The sequence below is a fragment of the Cariama cristata genome, unplaced genomic scaffold (assembly GCF_000690535.1).
Source record: "Cariama cristata isolate BGI_N322 unplaced genomic scaffold, ASM69053v1 scaffold3140, whole genome shotgun sequence".
Lineage (NCBI taxonomy): Eukaryota > Metazoa > Chordata > Aves > Cariamiformes > Cariamidae > Cariama > Cariama cristata.
Window position 1 is genome coordinate 42883 of NW_009595087.1, and position 9760 is coordinate 52642.

The 9760-nt window shown below is 47.3% G+C and overlaps 2 protein-coding genes across 2 annotated transcripts in view; one reads left to right on the top strand and one right to left on the bottom strand.

The window, feature by feature from the left end:
• LAMA5 (laminin, alpha 5) overlaps window positions 1–1015 on the top strand; it is a gene marked incomplete at its 5' end in the record, with an annotated part of 42991 nt that extends 41976 nt beyond the window's left edge. The window contains 2 exon segments of the mRNA XM_009700488.1: window positions 601–720; window positions 861–1015. Coding sequence (XP_009698790.1) covers window positions 601–720; window positions 861–1015 — 275 coding nt within the window.
• A 1751-nt stretch (window positions 1016–2766) lies between these two features.
• ADRM1 (adhesion regulating molecule 1) lies at window positions 2767–9383 on the bottom strand. The gene is made up of 9 exons (XM_009700476.1): window positions 9170–9383; window positions 8788–8904; window positions 8587–8710; window positions 8072–8158; window positions 5666–5747; window positions 5199–5428; window positions 4732–4889; window positions 3643–3745; window positions 2767–2992 (listed from the first exon to the last, which is right to left on the bottom strand). The coding sequence occupies exons 1-9, from the start codon at window positions 9377–9379 to the stop codon at window positions 2886–2888; spliced, it is 1218 nt and encodes a 405-aa protein (XP_009698778.1). The 5' UTR covers window positions 9380–9383; the 3' UTR covers window positions 2767–2885.
• Between the last annotated feature and the right edge of the window lie 377 nt (window positions 9384–9760).

Genomic DNA, 9760 nt, shown 5'->3' on the forward strand with positions numbered 1-9760 from the left:
CGTTGCCTGCTGAAAGCGAAAGCCTGGCTTGCTGTGGTGCAGAGTGTGTCCAGAGGGCTCAAAGCCACCGGCTGGGACCAGGGATTTGCGGGATTCAAACCTGTACAAGCAAAAACTCAGCTGTCAACGTAGTTGCCATTGAGCAAGTGCTGAGGTTTTGCATCAAGCCCTTTTTGGGGATGGGGATCACAACTACAGCCCCCACGGCAACACAGCTCTGTTTTAAGCCCCATCTTGCTTGACCCAGCACTGGGTGAGAGCCATGCTGTGCTCCTGGCGCGTTTGCAGCTCCAGGACCTCTCCCCATCCATGGCCAGAGCCGGTCTGAGCTGCTCCCCTTCCACCTGGCGTGTGCTGTCCCGCGCCACGGGGAGAGGGCAGCCCTCTTCCCGAGAGCAGGAGGTGGTGCTTTATGGGTGGTTGCTGTGGCCGAAGGACAGGTTGTGGGGAGGCTCTCCAGACTCTGGGCATTTCCCAAGAGCCAGGCCAGGTCCTCTGACCCTCCCCAGTAGTTTTGCTCTGCTCCAGCACTGGTCTGGGCTGGAGGTGGCCTTGCTCTGCGGGTAAGGAAGCAGCACTGACTGTTGTTTTCTTTTGAAGTTACCAAATGGAAAAACCTAATCCAGGTTGATGTGGACAGGGAAGGCAACTACACAGTGGGACCCAGCCAGCCTCCTGCACCCAGCGCAAGGGCAACCTTCTACGTGGGAGGGCTGCCAGGTGAGTTGGGAAAGACGTGCTCCAGAACAAAATACCCCAAAGCCAGGAGAGATGCTGTGCCTGGTGCGAGTAAGAGGTACTTAATCCCCTGCCCTGTTATTAGCCAGACTAGCGCTTGCTTTTACTTGTTCCTTCTGCAGAGACGGACAAGGCCAGCACAGTGTCACCGTTACCTCCCCTCCCTCATTACGTGGGCTGTATAAGGAACTTGGTGATTAACCGGAGCCACGTGGACCTGCCACGCGCCGGGACTGTCAGGGGCTCCATTGGCCTTAAGGGTTGCCCCGTGCTGTAAGTGCGTGCACCTCCGTGTACAGCCGGACCGACGGCAAGCTGCACTGCTCCCTGGGCCCCAGCCGTCACCTACTCGATAGCATTAACCGTGGTCGAACATACTTGATCTCCAGTGACTGCAGGAGCAAGTCTGGGGCCAAAACCTGAGAGGGGCCACAAATCCAAGGGGAAGGAGGGCAGGGGAGGAAGGTGGGGAGAAGGGGGACGTCTTTCACAAATACAACCAAAAAGTTGGAGCAGGATGCAGAGACAGGTCCGAGTCCTTCCCTGGTGGTCAAGCATCTGCAACAGGACTCATGGTGCCACGTGGTTCGTGGCAAGAGCAACTGTCCTCTACAGAACGTGGGCTGACGCATGCAGCAGCTGTGCATCAGGCCCTAAATCCCGTTCCCTTTACCCCACGCTTACAACGCACGTAGATTTAGTTCACAGAACACTTGAGGCTATTAATAACAGTCACAGACTGTCTTCTGCTAAAGGCTGTAGGCAGGTTCTGTTTTATAATAAATGCAATTAGGTCAAACTGGATTAATTCCGTCACTTTTGTGTTTTTATAAGCAAGGTCGCATTTAACCTTTCCCCTAAGGGCAGTCTCTGTTCACCTGCCACCGCTATGCAAAGAGCTCTGCAAGGGGGAACATGGACAAAATTCTGTTCACAGAATTAGCATCTTCTTATCAGATTAAATTATAAGAATCAAAAAAAAAGGAACAAAATAGGCTGGGAGAACTGCTGAGAGAAAGCAGAGACAGAAATACCACTCTGACGACTCTCTGCAGTTGCATTCAGCACTGGTAGATACATTGACAGAAGTCCTGTTGTGTGAAGCAAGAAACTTGTTGCTTGAAAGGGAAGAAATAAAGAAAGGTTACCTCCGAGTCTGGCTGGGTGAGAGAGGGGTCACTTGGCCCTCGCCCGCCCTGCCAGCAGTTGCCTTCTCCTGCTCAGCCTCACTCATGCCTGGTGTAGTGCAGCCTTCACTTGAAAAAAACCACCTTTGTCTCCCAACACCTACTTCACTTGTGCACTTACACATCGTATATATATTTGTGTGTGTATATATATATTTCTAGCCACTTGGGGACAAAATCCTGCTTCTGAAATGGACTTATAACTTATATCATTATATTGTGGGGTTTTTTTTTATGAGGGGTAAATATTGTAAAAGGGGTTTTTAACATGTCCATCTTAAATGTAATTATGACCTGTTTTTAAGTTGTAGTATTAAAGATGGTCTTTGTAAATCACTGGTACATACTTTGAAGTCAAATAAAGTTTTATGTTACTCTGTTTCACTTTACTGGTGAAGAGCAAGCGTGAGGCTGATGTAGCGCTGGAAGGGGAGTAATCACCACCTCAGGAAGCGGTACAGTAGTTAGCGTGGTATTTGCCACAAGCAGCTCCCTCCTCGTACGCCAGCTGGGGTGGTGCTGCTCTGACGTTCGTGAAGATGAACCTCCTCCTCTTCCAAGGTGAAGTCCTGCACCCAGGACAGGACGACGGTGCAGCAGTGTGTGTGGGACAACAACCGGGTGAGCTGGCAGCCCTGCAGAGCACAACCTGGTGGGGCCAAACCTGGACGGCAGTCAGCAATGTGCCCTTGAGCTGCTCATTACCCTTGTAATCACAGAGCTCAACCCTTTCATCACAAGGAAATCAGAGTAATTAGTCTAGCCTGATGTCAAAAGCATCAAAACTCAACAGCGAGCACTGCTTAAGTGTGCATGTTAAATAGACTGAAGAAGAACAGTGTGGCAGATAAAGAAAATTCCTTTATTTGTAGATTTATATAAGCATAATATGAAGTTAGTAATCCTACTGCAGTTGCTTAAGTTAGTATCTAGGAGTATCTGTAAGGAAGAGCAAATAACTTAATCTAAACTCATATCTTCCTCTTCATCTTTCTTGTCCTTAGAGTCTCCTTCCTTCTGGTCTGACTTGACACTGTTCTGCATTGCTTTGGCGAATGCTTCTACATCTGGAAGTTAAACACATTAGTTATTTAACTCTGTGCTTTCTGGGATGGAGTTCATTGTCCACACAAGGTTAAGCTTCATTACTTGGAAAGTAAACAATAATAAAAATCTATTAGCAGGGAAGCAAGTTTTAACACCTGTTCAATATATAACGCATATTTGCATCTGACACAACCAGCATTTTATGCCTTGAACTGTGCATGGGCAGCCCAAGACCAGAATTACTTCAATAATGGAATGGATGCTAAAAGCTCATTAGGGAAGACTGATACACTCCCCCTCCCGCAGTGCTGCAGCCCCTACTGTGGTCACATTTCAGATGAATCATTTGAGACGCCCACAAAAAAGGCATCCCTGAACAAGGTGACCATGACATCTTCCAAGCCCTTGGCAGCTCTATCAAGAAAACAATGCCGAGGCTGCTCTGTGCAGAACCCTGACTAAACACTCATGTGCCATCACACTGTGTCTGCTGGGGAACACCTGAGCTATTTGCCTTTTCATTGTAAAAAGAACAGTGCAAGAATCAGGTTCTGACAGTTACTCCCCAGCTAATCATTCCATTCCACAATCAATGGCTATGTGCCGTGCAAAAAAAAAAAAAAAGTAAAACAAACCACTTCATCACATTCCCATCAGCACCAATACTCACCGCCTTTATTTGCTGCATCTACTGCCTCTGCGGGTAAGCCAAACTGACTCATTAGTGGGCCAAGCTGTCCTGAAGCTAAGGCAGCACTGAACATGCTCAATGCCTGTGAATTGGAGTCAACAGCATCAAAAAAGTTTGCATCATGTTTCTCCAGCATGAGGTGGCTACTGTGCAATAACCACGTGAGGTGAGCGGTCTCATCACGGCACGGTGACCATACGGCCGGCCTGGGAGCAGCCTCTCTCCTTTATGAAGTACTGCTCTGCAGGCCGGCTTCAAAATGCCACGGCACCACAGGCCCTGTGTGGATTCTGCTGTCGGGACAAATTTCTACTCGCGACCAGCTCAATGCCCATAAGCACAAACTGGTAAGCCCTGCTAGACTGAGCAGCACATCAATGGGAACATAACCTCCAGTCAGTTTAGTACATGGAAAACCTAAAACTTTTATCTGGATGCAGATACTCTATCAAATCACCAATTAAAAATATCCCTCGCTTCCGAGTCTTGCCTGCACAAAAGAGTTGCCATAGTTTAAACTAAAGACAGTCTTCTTAGCCACTGAAATTTTGCAAATTGACCCATTTCAATCAGTGTAACTAGTTCAAACTGGCCTGTAATGCATCAGCTTTAATCACACACAAACAGTCTTGGCGTTACGCACTAGCGTTTCAAGAGGACCAAGGGATGCAGTGCTGTAAACATGAGCATCTCTCAGCTTGCCTTCCAGGTGTTCAGTCACTTGAAATGACCTTTAAGGCAACTGCTGACAAGCCACTCTGACAGGGAATAATGACTTTGCTACTACTCCTGTCGCTTGCCAGAGAGCATTTATAATAAAGAACAGAAAGGCAAAGCCCAATTCCAAAAGAAAAAGTAAAAAAATAAAAAACACGTTCTGATCTGCCCTTGGGTGACTGCAGGAAGGAAGAACCAGTGTTCCATTAAACCATGTCCCCCCTCCTCTCCCCTGAGCAGCTGCCTACTCTGAACAGTGTCAGGCACCTGAAAGAGCAGGGCAAGGCAAATCCTGACACACAGGGGAGAAGGGAAGGAGAACTGCATTTCCCGTGACAGCTAGGCATCTACCTGCTGAAACTGAGGAGATGTCAGGGTATTCTGAATCTCTTCTGCAGTCTGCGGCAGAGATTCCCCTGAGGGAAGGTAAGGCATCAATCGTTCTTGAACCTCAGCGTTGGCCAGGATGGGAGCCATTATCTCAGGAGTCAGAACAGTTGCAAGGTCAACTAGGAAGAAAATAAAGGGTTGGCTGTTAGGCTATGCACAAAACCCCACATTTTTGTCACGTTAACCAAATGATCTAGTCAGAGGAGTACTGAAATGTAGTTAGCACACGGCTAGCATCCTTTCTCTCCCCTCTCGGTTTTGGAGTGAGAATAAGACTCTTGAAGCAGCCAAGAACAGCACTCAAATGAAAAAAAACGAACCAAAAAAAAATTAAGAGACCTTTCAAACCAATTTGGAACAGGACACGACAGTAAAACAGCTCCAAAGGATGCCTGGATCCAACAGCTGTCTGGTCAGAACACCATTACCTTGCTGTCCTCCTGCTCCAGACGGCACATTCATAGTAGCTAAAATGTTCTGAAGGTCACTCAATTGAATGGGCTGGGTTGGGCTTGTGGCTGAGCTGGTTCCATTACCCGAACTTGGTACAGGGCTTGGACTGGTCACAGACGCAGCCGCAGGAACGGACGGGGCAGGTGTTACACGTGTAGAAGAAGTCGTGGAAGATGGTGTCACAGCAGCTGACTGGCTGCGAGAGCTGGAGAAGATAATTAGTATAATTAATTCCCTGCAAAGAACAGCTTTGCCTTTTGTATTTTGAAAAGCTTCTTTTCAAGCCCTTAAAATATGAAGGGCTCCTACCTCACTTTAGAGGGTTAATAAGCTGTCTTAGTTCCCATCGTATTTCCTCTTCCATAGGCCACGACTCCTCCCACAGAAGTGGCAACTTTACCTTACAAAAACTCTACAAACCCAGACCCGAGCCGCATCCTACCTTGACGATGAACTGCTGGTCGGGGGTCCCCCACTTCCAAGCAGACTGGCCAGCCCAGGACCCGTCAGTGCACCCAGCCCACCTTCCGCAAACATAAAAGAAGAACAGGTTCAGAAAATTATTTCTCCAGGTTTTTTGCACCTCTCTGCTTTGGAGAGGTCACTCTTGTACCTGAAAGGTTTTAGTTGCTAAAATAGAGGAGGAGAGGGTGAAAGACCCCAGACCAACCCCCCTGACCCTTTTCTGTAAATTAACAGCTCTTGTTTTCTGATCTTGCATCCCTATTAGAAAACTGCCCCAGAGAGCTGCATATTTTAGAAATGACTCAATTTCTAGATGTACACAAGGATAAAAAATTACTTCAGTTTGTGCCGTACATTCATGATCATCGTAACACAGCCCTCTCCTATCGACTGGTTCCCAAAAATCCAACTCTTTTCTCTAAACTTTAAAGCCAAGGCTCTTGACAGAAGATTACAGAGGCAGCCTTTGAGTCACCACCACTGTCTCCCCCACACACCTCAGTTTTGCAGCTTCAAACCTAACACAGAGATGCAGCAGCAGAATCAGCTGAGTCCTTAAACGCTTCACGGGCAGAGCAAAGTGAGGAAAGTAAGGATAAGCCCGCACACAAACAAAGTGCTCTCGGTAGAGCACCGATCAGGAAACACAGCAGGAAACCAACGCTAAGCCTTTGAGCCAACTGCCATATGCAAAAGAAATGAGAATCAGACTCCTTCATCCACATGTCCCAACTACCAAGGGCTTATCGCAGCATCAAGAACATCAGCTAAAAAGAGCTGGGGAAAGGCTTGGCGTCTAGGTCCACTGGAGTTGTCAGTGACTTGACTGTCCCCCTACAATTCCTCTGAGCCACATCAGCCAAATGCTCCATTTATCACACGCTTCCCATCCAGTGGGTTCTTGTACCACAGCTAATTAGATCCGCGTCCCTACACAAGCACCTGCATTCATTGCCCACCTTTTGGGAACTATCTGCAAGCCAAAGACAGAACGACAATGCTCCATTAGCAAACACATGATTAACTGAAGCTGCAGACCACTGCAGGTCACAGCAAGCACCAGCCACCATCTCCCGCCTTTGTATAGGACCCAATCCTACGGAACCATGCCAGTAACACTTCTGTTCGCTAATCACACAGCTTCCACAGCAGCAGAAACGGCAGGGTGAAGCTAACCAGGCTGTACCACACACTACTCTACTCCGTTTGTCCTTGCTAGGGAAGTTTACCCAGGAGCAAGAAAGCTCCTTTGCTGCAGGAGCTCTGCCATAAAGGCAGAGTCCCAAGAGAGATGCAAACCAGATGCAAAAGAACAAGACGCTACTGGGGAAGAGATCCACACAGATTCACCACAACCACCATTTGCAGAAGCAAGCAGATGGTTTTCCTTGCATTACAGTAGTGAACTTCATGTCAAGTTGTCTTATGGCTAGACGTAAAGGCAACGAAAGAAGAGCTGCTGAGAAAAAGTGTTGAGAAGAGGAAGACAGTCTCAGGAGTTATGAGAAGCTTCAAGAAAGAAGATCTTTTCCAAACACACCCTGAAAAGCCAGAATCTTCCAACACTAACAGGAGGTTTGCATCTGAACATCCCACCAACGTGAGATTTCCATCTGAAGCTAAAAAGACATGAGCTAGATCCACAAAAATGGACTTCAGAGCTTAAGCACAGAACCTTAGTCACTGCCACCTGCCAAGTGTTCCTTTACCTACTACTACTCAAGGGTCTGACCTCTCAGAAAACATTCTATTGGGCTTGGAGCACGGATAGCGTTAAGAACAGACCACAGCAGGGACTCCCAACACATCTCTCATCCCCTTCAGAAAAACAGCACGGTGATTGAAGGTCTCCCCAGCGTTGCCCAGGAGAGAAAGCCCTAACCTGAACCTTACTCCTCTGACTAGAGTGTGCTGTGAGGTGGGTACGCTCCAACCTTCCTCTTGAACTCTTTTTGCTTTGCACACAAATATTCACTGGATCAGAGACAACATTAGCAACTCCACAGCTGGGTAACTGGGATGTTCACTGGGAACGAATCCCTGGTTTTCAGTCCCTGCTCCAGTGAATATTTAGGAGGAAGAGGAGGAGTAGAAAAGGGGGCGGGGAGGCGGGGGGGAAGGCAGAAAAGACTCAGTGGAGCAAGGAGCAGAACCAATGTTCCTTGCAGATCAGGCCCTAAGATGAGTGCTGTGTAGAATCTGGTACCCTTCATTTTCTGCATCCTTTTTTTGCCCCTTAGCTCATCTTTGAGGCAGGGCCTTGCTTTCTCATATGAAAGAAGTGCTATTCAAATCAATAGCACTACTTGAAAATACCGTCAGGTAAGATTTAACCTGGCAGGAGAAAATACCATTTTGGCATAAAGATATTAAAGCATTTTACCAAGTCCTCCTAAGCCCGTTGGTCCGATCAGCTGCATGAGCTGGTTATGGCTCATGTTTCCAAGAAGGCTTTGCAAGCCACCCTCACCTAAAAACAAAAACATTCTGAAACACAACATATTCACATAGGTTTTTTTCACAGCACTCCGGCTCAAACAGCAGGAGATTAATTGGCATCACATTCTGTATGGAAAAAACAGTTTCAAGTGTTTACTGATTCATGATGCTCATAAAAGATAAATGCAACTTGGCTTCATAAAGAAGACTCCAGAGAATCTACTGGAAACAAAGAGAGATTTCTTCTGGCAGTCTTAACTTTCAGCCTACACCTATTGTAACAGCACAGTTTATTTTGCTAAAAGCACATTTACACTCCTGGTATTAACATTGTCCCCAACTCACCCTCCATAGCCATCAGGAATGTCTTCCTAGGGAACTATTAAGTGCTTATGCTAAAAATAAATTTAAAAAAAAAAAAAAAGCCTCTGACATGAAGGAGCAGAGAATGGACTGTACCTCCTAATGCCGAGAGCTCGTGGCCTCCGCTTGCGTTTCCACCCAAAGCACCAGGCATTGGTGGATTGTTGAGATACTCATTCACTTTACGGCAGTGTTCTTCATCCTTGTCTGTCTTCGGCTCCTGCAAGAAAGTTGCTCTTGGTACAAGTCAAACGAAGTATTTTGTTCCAAAACCTTTACTACTGACTTCCCACAAACCTGCATCCAGAAGAAGAGTCGTTTTGATCCTGCCTTGAACTTCAATACATACACACGGCCAGTAGTGCACTGAGGTACCCTCTTGAACTCACAGTCATCAGGAAAAATAATCAAATCCTGGAAAATGTGGCAGCAAGAACAAACGTTTGAGAAAATACATGAATATTCCTTTTAGCCTCCCAAAGACCTCTGCCCTGCTCCCCAAATCTTCTTCCATCTGCTCCTCAAAGCAGAGAGGGTTGGGAAGTACAGGTCTGTCAGGCCACAGTGGCATTCTCATCCTAATCTGTCCTGGAGAAGCTCTTTCAGCAGTGCCAGAGGAACAAAAATAAGACAGACCATGACTTAACACCTCAGCCCTGAAACACAAAACCATACTCACATCCTCGACATTGCCAGAAGTCCTGTCCTTCCAGCAGAAGTGAATGAGGGAATCGTCAGTTTGCTGGATGTAAACAAGGCCTTTTCTCTTGTCTGGGGTTACAGTGCTGCCTTTCAGGGACATCTTCCCTGCCCGAAATTCGACCAGGTATTTGCTCGAAGAGCCACGGGAGCCTGGCACCAGGCTTGGAAATAATGCACCTGAAGACATCCTGGGAAAAGAGAGAGCAGCAGATGTGGTGAGAAACCTTCCCACATACTCTCTTCTCAATATCAAATTTCAATCTTTAGCAAACGAGCTCCACGCAAGGAATCTGTCTCACTGCCTGCAGAATTTCAGGGTGACCCAGAAAAGCTGAGGCAGAACCCAGAACGAAGCGAGGACGCCCCACAGATCTCCACTAACAAAGAGGAGCTTATCTGCTAACGTACTTGAAAACGAAACCACCGTCCCCCTGACGCTTCCTTCCTCGGTTCGCATCACGGTTCACAGGATCAGTGACGTTTTAATGCCAAGAAGCCCTACTGTAACGCTAATCTTCAGATTCCTGCTTCAGCACCCCAGCAGAGAACCGCAGGCTGCCCGGTGCCA

Excerpts from the sequence above, each read along its gene's own strand:
- ADRM1 (XM_009700476.1), bottom strand. The coding sequence starts at position 9,379 with ATGTCTTCAGGTGCATTATTTCCAAGCCTGGTGCCAGGCTCCCGTGGC. Across the intron at positions 8,159-8,586 it reads CGAGCTCTCGGCATTAGGAG|GTGAGGGTGGCTTGCAAAGC; the intron begins GTACAGTCCATT and ends TTTTGTTTTTAG. Across the intron at positions 5,429-5,665 it reads ACCAGCAGTTCATCGTCAAG|CTCTCGCAGCCAGTCAGCTG; the intron begins GTAGGATGCGGC and ends TATCTTCTCCAG.